The sequence below is a fragment of the Bufo bufo genome, chromosome 9 (genome assembly GCF_905171765.1).
Source record: "Bufo bufo chromosome 9, aBufBuf1.1, whole genome shotgun sequence".
Taxonomy (NCBI): Eukaryota; Metazoa; Chordata; class Amphibia; order Anura; family Bufonidae; genus Bufo; species Bufo bufo.
In genome coordinates this window covers 193,978,985-193,995,468 of record NC_053397.1, presented here as the reverse complement: position 1 = coordinate 193,995,468, position 16,484 = coordinate 193,978,985, and the positions used below count along the sequence as shown (strand labels likewise).

General features: G+C 40.8%; 1 protein-coding gene across 2 annotated transcripts in view; it reads left to right on the top strand.

Moving 5' to 3' along the window:
* Positions 1 to 16,484, top strand: part of PAPPA2 (pappalysin 2) — a 203,653-nt gene that overhangs the window by 114,858 nt on the left and 72,311 nt on the right. For both annotated transcript variants that reach the window (XM_040408294.1, XM_040408293.1), the window contains exons 14-16: positions 6,771 to 6,966; positions 7,181 to 7,319; positions 14,995 to 15,169. In XM_040408294.1, coding sequence (XP_040264228.1) covers positions 6,771 to 6,966; positions 7,181 to 7,319; positions 14,995 to 15,169 — 510 coding nt within the window. The remainder of the gene's footprint in view (positions 1 to 6,770; positions 6,967 to 7,180; positions 7,320 to 14,994; positions 15,170 to 16,484) is intronic.

The following is a 16,484-nucleotide window of genomic DNA, read 5'->3' as shown; positions in this document are numbered from 1 at the left end:
CTGAACAACGGAACGCGATCGCAGTCAAAACTGACTGCAATTGGGTACCTACTCGTGCAGGTTTGCCGCAACGCATCCGGACCTTATCCGGACACGCTCGTGTGAAAGAGGCTTTAGAGTTAGAAAACAAGGCAGGGATAGAATAAATATCTGTCTTTAATGTAGTGCAAAATGAGAGTTGTAGTACATCTATCTATAGCAGTTACAATTCCAACTGTACACAGATCAATTCTCTCCCACATAACAATGTATTGGTTTAGGCAAGGATGTGAGTTATGGCCCTCTTCCTTTCTTCTATCTTGCTAAAGTCTCTCTCAGTAGAATCTATAGTGACAATGTAGTGTCCCACTTCAGGTGAATTTTGCACCATTTATTGTATTTTCCTTTGTCAATGCTGTAAAATTTCCATTTCTGGCTATTTCGATGCATTACACATATCCACCTCTAGGTGTCACTTTAACGTCATTTATATAGGTCGGACACAGGAGGTTAGGAGGAGACTAGGAATGAGGGGTTAGGAGGAGAGGAGGCAGACTTGTCTCTGTCCTGTTCCTAGCCCAGGGGACCATACTACTGCAACCTTTGTAGTCCAAGACTAGGACTTATTGATCCATTACTGTAATACCCCTTCCAGGGACCCTTCCGGGGTTTAAGAGAATAATTGCTGTATCTTGTGCAACCTTTTCAAATAATGGAGCAGAGAGTTTGCCTGCCATGAGGGAGACCGCCCTTGGGTTGCTGAATTACTGAAGCACTGAATATTGCTGAATTGCTAAGTGCACAATAGAACTTACAGAGGATCCAAACTATTATTGATAGGCTGAGTAGCCAGAGCAAGATCATCATGAACCAAGTACAAGTAAAAACATTACTTCTACACAGTTGAGCATGAACCTATACACACCACCTTGCTGAGCCTGCTAATTCTGATTTACAGCTTTACCATGTGTATTTTTGACAAAGTGCTGCTATACTTATTGCAAGGCTACAATTTACAAGTAGGGTTCCTGTTTGGTTCAACTACTGCCTCTCTCATCATTAAACTCTAACTCCTAATTGCACCTTGCGGTGCTGGCGTAACGAACACAGGGGCCTAGCCACCAAAGCACCCTAAGCATACCCATTACAATTAAGGGCACCTCAACTCTCACTCACTCACTACACCCCTGTGGCCCGGTCATCGCAACAGTACTCTGGCAATAATGGCTAAAATGTCCGCTGAAGGATATGGGGTTTTGAAGGCACGCCTGGTCAGGACATGTTCAAGTGTGAACGGTGTCTTAACAGTGTAAAATATAAGAGTGAAACTGGATTGCACATCCTCAATATTATGCTTTTATTTAATAACTGCTTCTCAGCATAATTAACTGCTTCTCAGCGCAATTTATCGTATTCCTACCCCTATGTTGCATGCTGTACATGAGGCATTAGTATACAATTTGATCAAAAAGCATAGTCCCACTCACCACGACAAGGTGTCTTAACAGTGTCTGAATGGCTGTAGCTGCAGATAATTTTACTGACTCCTATGCTTAGCCATGCAGATTTCAAGTTTTCTGTCCTTTATCTCCTTCTCTTGCAGAGATCTTTTAGTCTCTGTAGCTTTCTTGGGCCTGAAAAGATGGAGCATAAGCAGCTTCCATCCTCTCTGAACTTTGTCAAATAAATGGAGTACCAGGTTGCACATGACAGCTGCCCATTTATTCATTCTCTATGGTATTGCCGTATATAGTTGAGAACTGTACAAATAATGATTGAAAGCTGAAGCAGGAGTTCTCCCTTATTGTATGGATGTTCACACAGTCTCTTGGCTGAACAGATAATATTACTAGCAAAGTCACAATAGGACAACTCATTGTCCACAGGATTGAACCGGAGGGCAGGTTCTTTTATCTCCCTTATGATTAGTTCTGTCTCACTCAGGCTGTATTTGCCACCATTTTCACAGGCGCCCAGCAGTTCTGGATGCCGTGTTGCTTGACGGCCCCTCACTCTGTACTAATGTCCCAAGTTCACTATCTTCCCTCCGGTTGCACAGTAGTCTCCCATCAGCTGTATCAGAAAGCAGCTTCTCAGAGGGCAGCACTTTTTCACTCTACTCACATGTGGACCAGGTCATAGCACACTATCCACCCCCTTATGGTCCAGGCTAACTCTCATTTCCTGAGTGTAGTGGATATGAACTCAGTCAGCATCCATGCTGTGCATTACAAGCATATCTTAAATTAGTATTTCCCAAATTTGTCGTGAAGAAAACCCAATCGTTCATGTTTTGAGAATTTCTTCAGTGTTGCAAAAACATTTAATTAGTTTTACTTTATTAATAATTAGCACATGTGTTTTATCTTTGGGAAATTCTCTGGATATGGCCTGTTGGGGTTCCTTGAGGACAGGGATGGAAAAAAGTCTTCTAAATAAATAGTTATACTCAATGTTGATACAACTGATGATGGCACTTATGTATATTATGACTAGTTGTATGCCTACCATAAAAGAAGATCCTGCACTTCTTTGGGGTTGGAGAGTACTGAACTACTACTATTGTTTTATTTGACAATAAATACAGCCAGGTCCATAAATATTGGGACATCGACACAATTCTAACATTTTTGGCTCTATACATCACCACAATGGTTTTGAAATGAAAAGTAACTGCAGACTGTCAGCTTTAATTTGAGGGTATTTACATCCAAATCAGGTGAACGGTGTAGGATTCACAACAGTTTGCATATGTGCCTCCCACTTGTTAAGGGTCCAAAAGTATTAGGACAGAATAATAATCATAAATCAAACTTTCACTTTTTAATACTTGGTTGTAAATCCTTTGCAGTCAATTACAGCCTGAAGTCTGGAACGCATAGTCATCACCAGACGCTGGGTTTCATCCCTGGTGATGCTCTGTCAGGCCTCTCCTGCAACTGTCTTCAGTTCCTACTTGTGGCATTTTCCCTTCAGTTTTGTCTTCAGCAAGTGAAATGCATGCTCAATCAGATTCAGGTCAGGTGATTAACTTGGCCATTGCATAACATTCCACTTCTTTCCCTTAAAAAACTCTTTGGTTGCTTTTGCAGTATGCTTTGGGTCATTGTCCATCTGCACTGTGAAGCGCCGTCCAATGAGTTCTGAAGCATTTGGCTGAATATGAGCAGATAATATTGCCCGAAACACTTCAGAATTCATCCTGCTGCTTTTGTCAGCAGTCACATCATCAATAAATACAAGAGAACCAGTTTCATTGGCAGCCATACATACCCACGCCATGACACTACCACCACCATGCTACACTGATAAGGTGGTATGCTTAGGATCATGAGCAGTTCCTTTCCTTCTCCATACTCTTCTCTTCCCATCACTCTGGTACAAGTTGATCTTGGTCTCATCTGTCCATAGGATGTTGTTCCAGAACTGTGAAGGCTTTTTTAGATGTCGTTTGGCAAACTCTAATCTGGCCTTCCTGTTTTTGAGGCTCACAAATGGTTTATATCTTGTGGTGAACCCTCTGTATTCACTCTGGTGAAGTCTTCACTTGATTGTTGACTTTGACACACATACACCTACCTTCTGAAGAGTGTTCTTGATCTGGCCATTTTTTGTGAAGGGTGTTTTCTTCACCAGGGAAAGAATTCTTCGGTCATCCACCACAGTTATTTTCCATGGTCTTCCGGGTCTTTTGGTGTTGCTGAGCTCACCGATGCGTTCCTTCTTTTCAAGAATGTTCGAAACAGTTGTTTTTTTGTCAAGCCTAATGTTTTTGCTATCCCTCTGATGGGTTTGTTTTGTTTTTTTCAGCCTAATGATGGCTTGCTTCACTGATAGTGACAGCTCTTTGGATCTCATCTTGAGAGTTGACATCAACAGATTCGAAATGCAAATAGCACACTTGAAATGAACGCTGGACCTTTTATCTGCTCATTGTAATTGGGATAATGAGGGAATAACACACTCCTGGCCATGGAACAGCTGAGAAGCCAATTGTCCCATTACTTTTGGTCCCTTAACAAGTGGGAGGCACATATGCAAACCGTTGTAATTCCTACACCGTTCACCTGATTTGGATGTAAATACCCTCAAATTAAAGCTGACTGTCTGCAGTTAAAGCACATCTTGTTCGTTTCATTTCAAATCCATTGTGGTGTTGTATAAAGCTCAAAATGTTAGAATTGTGTCAATGTCCCAATATTTATGGACCTGACTGTATGTGTTTACCCACAGTCGCTATTAGGGGGAGATCACTGCATACTTATATACACAGTTTCCATTGAGTTTAAAGTGGTTGAGGTGAGTGGTTGACTACAGATTTAATGTGGATAGACATCACTGTAGGAAAGTAAACTAAGAGTGGCAGGAACCACTGTAGAGTCAACGCTAGAGCAGCAGGGGATGTAACAGGTCAGTATTTTTTTTAGCATATTTCCTGCCATCAGACATTAACAGAATAAACCCATATGCAGTTAGCTCCCCCTAGTGGTGGCTGCCTATAGGCTGTTTCTGTTATAGTAGCTCAGTCCTAAAATTACTACAATACAGTGCACATTTTACAAGAGGTTATTGGTTCCAGTGCAGTTAAATGGTTTTCTAACTGCCTATATTTCAAAATGTTAAGGCTGAGGATGTGCTCAGAAATACTGGAGTCAGTTCTGCTCTTCTTTGACCCGTCCATCATATCTAGTCTCCCTGTCCTGTGCGCGCAATTATTTATAATTTTTGACTCTTGATGTCACACTGTCTTACATTACGGAAATTAAATCAATATCATGAGATTAAACAATCAATCATACCGTAGCAGCATTTACTGAGCAGATGACATTATTTTTTATCATGTGCCTGATTCACCCAAATAAAGAATTAAAAATACAGAAATGGGATGAATGCTGGAAATGCAGGATGTATCCTTACAAAGTGAATCAATGACGATGATGATGCCCAGTTGTGAAAAGCCGGTTATATGGCTTGTTCTGGGAGACTTTCAAATTTGCAGTTTGACAGATGTCAAGCTGTGTACAGTGATATTTTAGTATCTGGCAAACGAATAATTCAGAAGAGTCGAATAACCTGGAAATTTGTTTTACCAAATAGCAGTCATTTTTGCAGTAAAATTTTAAAAATTGCGGCAAAGATGCCACATGTGAGCATAACATGATAATCCCTAAACACAAAAAATGGGGGCTCACCTATCAAGTATCACAGAGTGCTGGCCCTGGAATATGGAATAAGTATCCCAGCAAAAGAAGAAAGAAATACCACACAAATGGGCCGCACATCTAATAAATATATAATTTATTGAAAAAGCACTCAGTCAAAACATTAAAACAAATTGTATACAATCATATTACCCATGTGCGGACTGTGAATCTGTCCAGCACATAAACCTACACACTCCACATCTCAAATATAGATATAAAAATATCGCCAAAATATGGGGCAAAGTACATAAATATATCCTCAAAAGACGTATATGCACTAAGTACTAATCCAATTAATAATGATGGTGTGCAGGAAGGAATTGTCCCAATATAATAAAGGGTACAAAGACATCAAAGAATATACATGCACCAAATACTTATCTATTGCAGAGTTAGGTGAGCATAGTGTGCAGGAAGGGAAGTATCCCAACATGATAATCCCTGCTATAATCCATCCTGTCCTAATGGGCGTTGTCAGCAGGTCACCGCTTTTAGTTCTTAATAAAAGAAATGCTACAGTGAAATTTCTTTAATTGTCTGTCTTCAATTTTTTCCAGTACAAAGCTATGAAATTTTATAAAATCATAAAAAAAAAAAGACAGACATAACCAATTAAAAAAAAATCACTATAATTAATCATTTTAAAAAAAAGGTGTGTAAGAAATATCAGGATTAGTGATGAGCTAATTTGACTCGATTCAATTTGAACCAAATAAATTGGACCCAAAATGAATGTGCTTCAAATGCCATTAAAAGATTTGTCTCTCTCTCTAAAAATTCTACTGAGTCAAATCAGCAAAAATTCTGATACCATAGGGCATTCTTCAGAATCAACTCGCTCATCTCTAATCAGGATGGTAGGGTGACAGAATTATGACAAAACTTAAAAACTTATGTAATGCATAATTTCACCTCTGGGGGCTCTGTAGGGAAACTGGACGCTTACTGCAAATTTTCCTCACAGATTACAGGGAGCACTTCATGATCAGTTTTTTGCCAAGGCACATTTCATAAACAAAAAGTGGACAATCCATTTAAAGGTCTCATAATGTTGGCGCTAAAATCGATTTACATTATTGTACTGGTTGTATAATAAATGAGGATCAAACGAGGGAAAATGTAGCTGAAAAATTTGTGTTTCAAAAGTAATGGCAATTTATAGAGAGGTCTGTAGGATGTTCAAGGCATATATTGAAAATGATCACTCAAAGCACTTCCCAAAGGTGGGGAAAGGGAGTGAATGCTCTGTAGGTATGCGAAAGTGCCCAGAACAAAGGGACACGCTCTGCATGGAGGCCCTATTTCTGCCACTGTAAAATGGCCCTTTAGATTCGGAGATCACCTACCGAGAGAAAATAACAGATTTCTACATAAAACATAATAAGTTGTAAGGCGAAAGCTTCAATTACGGTATATGCATTCTGTTTTTCAAGCTTTTCATATTTTTTCCCATTGATGACAATATTAATCTTAGCCTCATGTATCCTAAAGCTTCAAGCAAGTCAGCATGCATATTCCGTCACTTTGAAATCTGTGTATCAGATAGAACTACCGGCTAAAGCCGTTATGGTGTCTGTGTTTTCCTAGGAACGCACCAACTTTCGTGTCAGGATAATCCTGTGGTTTTGAGATGTCCTAAAAACCCAATGTACAGAGTGACGTCGCTTACGTTGAAGTTCTCCTCCCCGCTCATCGGGGTGTATGGAGTGGCCCTTAGGTCTCCAGCTAGCCTCAGCGACCCACCTGTGGGGAGCAATCAGCAACCTAAAAGAAAGGATTGCAGGTAATTTGATGATTTATATATTTATATATATATATAAAGCTCTGTTCATACTAGTGACATCTTCTTAGAGGGTCTCTTTTAATTAAGCAATAACAAAAGAATTCAGATCCAGGTGCTGGTTTGAAAAATGTGGAATATGTTTCATAACATAGATTAGTTATTTGGAATAAAATACCTTAGTCATGTCATTTATGGTGTCCATTTCTTTCACTAGCTCTTGCCTTGCTCTGCATGTGCGGCATGGAACCACCCAATGTTCCACAGATCTGGATGGAGAGACCCTGTGTTCGGTGATGTGTGATGAAGGCTATGTTCTTCATACAGTCAGTAAGACAGGACATAAAATCTTGAAGGTAAGAGAGAACCTCAGCCATGGTTCACTTGCAAGATGCAAAATCTGACATTTGATAACTACTAGATTTCCATTAATGGATAATTTGGGAAAATTAACTTTTTTATTCCTGAGGTCTATGGTGAAGCAGAGCATCAGCTTTTTGGCCCATTAATTATACTTCTTATCCATTTGCGTTGGCAACTAAATTTTATCCTTGGGACCCTGGACCTCATAGCAACCTTTTAAAATTTGATCAGAGACTGGATCCAATGGAAAATGCTTCACAATGGTTTCTGAGATGCTGAGGCAAGACTTTAAATGGGGTGACCCAGTTTAACCACCTCCGGACCGCCTAACGCAGGATCGCGTTCCGGAGGTGGCAGCGCTGCGCACAGTCACGCATATATGCGTCATCTCGCGATGGCCGAGATTTCCTGTGAACGCGCGCACACAGGCGCGCGCGCTCACAGGAACGGAAGGTAAGAGAGTTGATCTCCAGCCTGCCAGCGGCGATCGTTCGCTGGCAGGCTGGAGATGTGTTTTTTTTAACCCCTAACAGGTATATTAGACGCTGTTTTGATAACAGCGTCTAATATACCTGCTACCTGGTCCTCTGGTGGTCCCCTTTGTTTGGATCGACCACCAGAGGACACAGGTAGCTCAGTAAAGTAGCACCAAGCACCACTACACTACACTACACCCCCCCGTCACTTATTAACCCCTTATTAGCCCCTGATCACCCCTGATCACCCCATATAGACTCCCTGATCACTCCCCTGTCATTGATTACCCCCCTGTCATTGATCAACCCCCTGTAAAGCTCCATTCAGACGTCCGCATGATTTTTATGGATCCACTGATAGATGGATCGGATCCGCAAAACGCATCCGGACGTCTGAATGAAGCCTTACAGGGGCGTGATCAATGACTGTGGTGATCACCCCATATAGACTCCCTGATCACCCCCCTGTCATTGATTACCCCCCTGTCATTGATTACCCCCCTGTAAAGCTCCATTCAGATGTCCGCATGATTTTTACGGATGCACTGATAGATGGATCGGATCCGCAAAACGCATCCGGACGTCTGAATGAAGCCTTACAGGGGCATGATCAATGACTGTGGTGATCACCCCATATAGACTCCCTGATCACCCCCCTGTCATTGATTACCCCTCTGTAAAGCTCCATTCAGATGTCCGCATGATTTTTACGGATGCACTGATAGATGGATCCGATCCGCAAAACGCATCCGGACGTCTGAATGAAGCCTTACAGGGGCATGATCAATGACTGTGGTGATCACCTCATATAGACTCCCTGATCACCCCCCTGTAAAGCTCCATTCAGATGTCCGCATGATTTTTACGGATGCACTGATAGATGGATCCGATCCGCAAAACGCATCCGGACGTCTGAATGAAGCCTTACAGGGGCATGATCAATGACTGTGGTGATCACCCCCCTGTCATTGATTACCCCCCTGTAAAGCTCCATTCAGATGTCCGCATGATTTTTACGGATGCACTGATAGATGGATCGGATCCGCAAAACGCATCCGGACGTCTGAATGAAGCCTTACAGGGGCATGATCAATGACTGTGGTGATCACCCTATATAGACTCCCTGATCACCCCCCTGTCATTGATCAACCCCCCTGTCATTGATCACCCCCCTGTCATTGATCACCCCTCTGTAAGGCTCCATTCAGACATTTTTTTGGCCCAAGTTAGCGGAATTTTTTTTTTTTTTTCTTACAAAGTCTCATATTCCACTAACTTGTGTCAAAAAATTAAATGTCACATGAACTCACCATACCCCTCACGGAATCCAAATGCGTAAAATTTTTTAGACATTTATATTCCAGACTTCTTCTCACGCTTTAGGGCCCCTAGAATGCCAGGGCAGTATAAATACCCCACATGTGACCCCATTTCGGAAAGAAGACACCCCCAGGTATTCCGTGAGGGGCATATTGAGTCCATGAAAGATTGAAATTTTTGTCCCAAGTTAGCGGAACGGGAGACTTTGTGAGAAAAAAATTAAAAATATAAATTTCCGCTAACTTGTGCCAAAAAAAAAAAATTTCTATGAACTCGCCATGCCCCTCATTGAATACCTTGGGGTGTCTTATTTCCAAAATGGGGTCACATGTGGGGTATTTATACTGCCCTGGCATTCTAGGGGCCCCAAAGCGTGAGAAGAAGTCTGGTATCCAAATGTCTAAAAATGCCATCCTAAAAGGAATTTGGGCACCTTTGCGCATCTAGGCTGCAAAAAAGTGTCACACATCTGGTATCGCCGTACTCAGGAGAAGTTGGGGAATGTGTTTTGGGGTGTCATTTTACATATACCCATGCTGGGTGAGAGAAATATCTTGGTCAAATGCCAACTTTGTATAAAAAAATGGGAAAAGTTGTCTTTTGCCAAGATATTTCTCTCACCCAGCAAGGGTATATGTAAAATGACACCCCAAAACACATTCCCCAACTTCTCCCGAGTACGGAGATACCAGATGTGTGACACTTTTTTGCAGCCTAGGTGGGCAAAGGGGCCCATATTCCAAAGAGCACCTTTAGGATTTCACAGGTCATTTACCTACTTACCACACATTAGGGCCCCTGGAAAATGCCAGGGCAGTATAACTACCCCACAAGTGACCCCATTTTGGAAAGAAGACACCCCAAGGTATTCCGTGAGGGGCATGGCGAGTTCCTAGAATTTTTTATTTTTTGTCACAAGTTAGTGGAAAATGATGATTTTTTATTTTTTTTCATACAAAGTCTCATATTCCACTAACTTGTGACAAAAAATAAAAACTTCCATGAACTCACTATGCCCATCAGCGAATACCTTGGGGTCTCTTCTTTCCAAAATGGGGTCACTTGTGGGGTAGTTATACTGCCCTGGCATTCTAGGGGCCCAAATGTGTGGTAAGGAGTTTGAAATCAAATTCTGTAAAAAATGACCTGTGAAATCCGAAAGGTGCTCTTTGGAATATGGGCCCCTTTGCCCACCTAGGCTGCAAAAAAGTGAAACACATCTGGTATCGCCGTACTCAGGAGAAGTTGGGGAATGTGTTTTGGGGTGTCATTTTACATATACCCATGCTGGGTGAGAGAAATATCTTGGCAAAAGACAACTTTTCCCATTTTTTTATACAAAGTTGGCATTTGACCAAGATATTTATCTCACCCAGCATGGGTATATGTAAAATGACACCCCAAAACACATTCCCCACCTTCTCCTGAGTACGGCAATAGCAGATGTGTGACACTTTTTTGCAGCCTAGGTGGGCAAAGGGGCCCATATTCCAAAGAGCACCTTTCGGATTTCACAGGTCATTTTTTACAGAATTTGATTTCAAACTCCTTACCACACATTTGGGCCCCTAGAATGCCAGGGCAGTATAACTACCCCACAAGTGACCCCATTTTGGAAAGAAGAGACCCCAAGGTATTCGCTGATGGGCATAGTGACTTCATGGAAGTTTTTATTTTTTGTCACAAGTTAGTGGAATATGAGACTTTGTATGAAAAAAAATAAAAAAATAAAAATCATCATTTTCCACTAACTTGTGACAAAAAATAAAAAATTCTAGGAACTTGCCATGCCCCTCACGGAATACCTTGGGGTGTCTTCTTTCCAAAATGGGGTCACTTGTGGGGTAGTTATACTGCCCTGGCATTCTAGGGGCCCAAATGTGTGGTAAGGAGTTTGAAATCAAATTCTGTAAAAAATGACCTGTGAAATCCGAAAGGTGCTCTTTGGAATGTGGGCCCCTTTGCCCACCTAGGCTGCAAAAAAGTGTCACACATCTGGTATCTCCGTACTCAGGAGAAGGTGGGGAATGTGTTTTGGGGTGTCATTTTACATATACCCATGCTGGGTGAGAGAAATATCTTGGCAAAAGACAACTTTTCCCATTTTTTTATACAAAGTTGGCATTTGACCAAGATATTTATCTCACCCAGCATGGGTATATGTAAAATGACACCCCAAAACACATTCCCCACCTTCTCCTGAGTACGGCAATAGCAGATGTGTGACACTTTTTTGCAGCCTAGGTGGGCAAAGGGGCCCATATTCCAAAGAGCACCTTTCGGATTTCACAGGTCATTTTTTACAGAATTTGATTTCAAACTCCTTACCACACATTTGGGCCCCTAGAATGCCAGGGCAATATAACTACCCCACAAGTGACCCCATTTTGGAAAGAAGAGACCCCAAGGTATTCGCTGATGGGCATAGTGAGTTCATGGAAGTTTTTATTTTTTGTCACAAGTTAGTGGAATATGAGACTTTGTATGAAAAAAAATAAAAAAATAAAAATCATCATTTTCCACTAACTTGTGACAAAAAATAAAAAATTCTAGGAACTTGCCATGCCCCTCACGGAATACCTTGGGGTGTCTTCTTTCCAAAATGGGGTCACTTGTGGGGTAGTTATACTGCCCTGGCATTCTAGGGGCCCAAATGTGTGGTAAGGAGTTTGAAATCAAATTCTGTAAAAAATGACCTGTGAAATCCGAAAGGTGCTCTTTGGAATGTGGGCCCCTTTGCCCACCTAGGCTGCAAAAAAGTGTCACACATCTGGTATCTCCGTACTCAGGAGAAGGTGGGGAATGTGTTTTGGGGTGTCATTTTACATATACCCATGCTGGGTGAGAGAAATATCTTGGCAAAAGACAACTTTTCCCATTGTTTTATACAAAGTTGGCATTTGACCAAGATATTTATCTCACCCAGCATGGGTATATGTAAAAAGACACCCCAAAACACATTCCCCACCTTCTCCTGAGTACGGAGATACCAGATGTGTGACACTTTTTTGCAGCCTAGGTGGGCAAAGGGGCCCATATTCCAAAGAGCACCTTTCGGATTTCACAGGTCATTTTTTACAGAACTGATTTCAAACTCCTTACCACACATTTGGGCCCCTAGAATGCCAGGGCAGTATAACTACCCCACAAGTGACCCCATTTTGGAAAGAAGAGACCCCAAGGTATTTCGTGATGGGCATAGTGAGTTCATAGAAGTTTTTATTTTTTGTCACAAGTTAGTGGAATATGAGACTTTGTAAGAAAAAAAAAATCATCATTTTCCGCTAACTTGTGACAAAAAATAAAAAGTTCTATGAACTCACTATGCCCATCAGCGAATACCTTAGGGTGTGTACTTTCCGAAATGGGGTCATTTGTGGGGTGTTTGTACTGTCTGGGCATTGTAGAACCTCAGGAAACATGACAGGTGCTCAGAAAGTCAGAGCTGCTTCAAAAAGCGGAAATTCACATTTTTGTACCATAGTTTGTAAACGCTATAACTTGTACCCAAACCATTTTTTTTTTTACCCAAACATTTTTTTTTATCAAAGACATGTAGAACAATAAATTTAGAGCAAAATTTATATATGGATGTCGTTTTTTTTGCAAAATTTTACAACTGAAAGTGAAAAATGTCATTTTTTTGCAAAAAAATCGTTAAATTTCGATTAATAACAAAAAAAGTAAAAATGTCAGCAGCAATGAAATACCACCAAATGAAAGCTCTATTAGTGAGAAGAAAATTAGGTAAAATTCATTTGGGTGGTAAGTTGCATGACCGAGCAATAAACGGTGAAAGTAGTGTAGGTCAGAAGTGTAAAAAGTGGCCTGGTCTTTCAGGGTGTTTAAGCACTGGGGGCTGAAGTGGTTAAACAACAGCTATACCCAGGAGATTATAGATAGGATTGATGGAGAAAGCTATAGGAAGAATGTTACATTACTAGGTGCCCGTCCAATTAAGTGAGTGACTATGTAATACCAGGTTTCACCAAGGTCTGAAGAGCAGGAGATGCTATTTTCACTGGAATTAATATGGCATAAGCAAATGGGTTGTTGGGATAGGGCAAAACATTCAAACAAGTTCTTCATGCATAAGTCAAAATAAAGATGGTCCAGCAAAGAGGAATGAAGAAAAATTTCTCAACAGAAACTTCAAAGACTGAGAGCATTGTGTTTGGTTACAAGGTGGAATGATTGTTTAAAGAGACTCTCCAGTCAAGGGAATGTCTTTTCGGCTAGAGCTCTTTCTCTATCACAGCTCAGGAGGCAGTTGAAGGATGGAACAGAGCATGTGCGGCCATCTCAGTTAGCCGGACAAAGAAATAAGAAAAAGAACAAACAGCGGGTGGCGCTATACAGATACATTTTATTAAATAGCTCAGTGGCTCTACACAATTTGCAATGACATGCAATTATAAAAGTATTCAGATCCAGGTGCTGGTTTTAAAACTGTAGAATATTTAACCCCTTTAAACATAATTTTTAACGTAAATTGGCAAAACAGTCTGTGTCTTAAAGGGGACTTAAAATCTTTTCTGAAACCAAGAGGGCGTAGCAGCGCTTCTCTGGAAAAGTTGAACAGAGCCAATGAAACCCGAGGGTACAGAGCTTTCTATGGCTGGGTTCACATAATTTTTTATGCCTCCGTTTGTTGTATACATTCCAAAAAAAAAGGATACAAAAATGCAGCACACCACGTTCTTGTATCCTGGAGAGTCTGGTAAAAAAAAGTAATTTGGTTAAAAAAAACATACTTTTTTTTTTACAGTGGAACTCAGACTGTATGGCATCGGTCTGAGGCATCCATTTAACGTATATATATATTTTTATGCGTTAAACGGATGAGAAAAACTTGACGTGAACCCAGCCTTAGAAGAATTGCTGCACCTCTGTGATTTCCGCAAAGGTTTAGGTTTCCTTTAATATATCTTTATATTATAAAGCTAAGTTTTTTATGAAGCAGAGCTCCAAAGAGAAATAAAGTTAAACTGCTTGCACCTACTGTTAGATGAGAATTTGCAAATGTACTGTATACTGTTTATGAGGTGAATTTACTATACAAACTTAGTATTACAGGTTAAAGGTTATCTTAAAAGTTATGAACCCCTTCAGGGACAATTCTTTAATGATTGTATTTAACTCATTGTAGGCTAAAAAAAAACTTTTTTTATTGGTCTGGGTCAACAGTTTTTGTTCTACATGCTTCATTTTCAGTCTATCTGCAGAGTATGTTGCTTTCCGTTTCACACTCTGATGACTCTTGTTTAGGGCATCTGTCAGCAGTACCTATGACACTGGCTGACCTGTTACATATGCACTTGGCAGCTGAAGGCATCTGTGTTGGTCCCATGTTTTGTGAAGTTTACATGTAAATAAGCCTCTAGAGACTCCCCTTTCCCTGCAACTGCTACACCCTCCCCACTTTGATTGACAGGGCCAGGTATGATCACATTTTTACTGCCTGGTCTGGCCTATCAATCGAAGTACAGAGGATGCAGTAGTTGCAGAGAAAGCAGCGCCTCTAGGTGTGACGACAACGCCCCTGTTGCTCCTACAGGCTCATTTGCATATATTGAATTTCTCAGCAATGCGGGCACATATGAACATGGGAACATCTGTGTTAGATGCCTTCAGCTGCCAAGCGCACATGCAACAGGTCAGCCAGTGTCATAGGTACAAAACTGCAAACAGATGCCCTTTAACTCAGAATTTTTTCTTAGATAAAGACGAGTGAAATGCAATCATTAATAAATTGCCCCCAAAGGTGTTTATAGCCTTTAAATTTACCATGTAGGTAGATAAATATTTAAATATATGAAGTTTTCATAAACCATATTAGAAGCACTTATTGTTATTTAAATATTTCAATCAGGATGCTTCCTTAAAGTGCTTGACCGGGGACTGGAATCTAAGTGTGACATGTGAGTTTTTGGATTGTGGACCTCCTCCTCCATCATTGGTATTCCATGCCAGTTTCTTCTGTCCAGATGGAACAGGCCTAGGAAATCGCTGCTTCTTCACTTGCCTTCCTCCTGGTAAATTGCAAGGTACATACCAATGGTTGCATTACATTGGTTCTAGTAATTGATTCTTGGGATGAGGGTGTAAACTGCCCAATTACACACACTAATCCAAGATTTTTCTAGGACTTAGTTAGCGGGTAAACTTGGTGAGCTGATAGAGTGGGGCTTAGTTTGGTGGTGGGGCAGAACTCAGTGGTGCCATGGGGTAAAGCTTAAGCAATGGAGGTCTCTGGGCATATCCCGGTTGAGGCCCCAGAAATACCAAATCTGCCTCTGTCTCCACCTAACCATCAAGGGAGACATTATAGTATTGGGGCAGAGTGAGGCACATACCCACATGTCTTATGGCAGCACAATTGTTTGAGGCTCTTCTATTTGCATAGTCCTATTTTTTCCTGGAATGGTCCAAATATGGCCTTGGTATTTGAACCCTATGAACCTGATACTTTGTTCCATATCTTTTCAAGATAATATTGTTGATAAGATATATTACCAATTTTGCTATTTTTATTTTATTTTGTAGTGAAAAGAAATAGAAATTTTGGGCTTTATTTTTTTAAGGGTCCCATTTCATTTTGTACATTCATTTTTGACTCTTCAACACAAATGTGACTTTAAAAAGCTCTGGAGAAGGGTCCATTGGATGTAATCTGGAGCTATGGTTACAACATCATTTTGCAGCCTGTGGATTGTACTTTTGTTATTAGTGTGTAAAAATATTTGATTGCTTTTTGAAAAATCTCTCCAGTGACAGTAATGGAATGCAGCATCTACTAAATGTTATGACAATGTACTGCATCTAATCATTCACATTTCTGCAAAAACAATGGCAATTTATTTTACGAGGTTCAAAACAACTATTTTCAGCCCTGGCGTTCTTACCTTGTAATGATCACAAAGATCGGCATTACACAGGTGAAATTATCGTTAAGAATAATTTCCAGTAAACTCCAGGAGCACTAAACGTTGTTATTAGAGATGAGCGAATTTCTCAAAAATTAGATTCGGCCAGTTTGCCCAATTTTCCTAAAAAATTCAGTTTGATCGTAATTTATTTGTGGCAAATCACGTTAGAAAACTGCTATTTCCTTGGCTCCAGAGAGCCTATATAGTGGTGTAGAACACTGTGCCTTGCAGTAACATGCATAGGGAGTGCTGTGGTAGTGAAATAATACTGTGAGTTAGTATGACATGCAGATGACAGGAGTCGCTCTTAGAATCACTGCACACTTCACTTATTTGTGCAGTCAGGGGGCCAAAACTGACCAAATAACTCAAGTATCAACTCAGCCTTACAGGTCAATGTTAGCGCCAGGTATAAAGAACAGCGCAGAGGCCC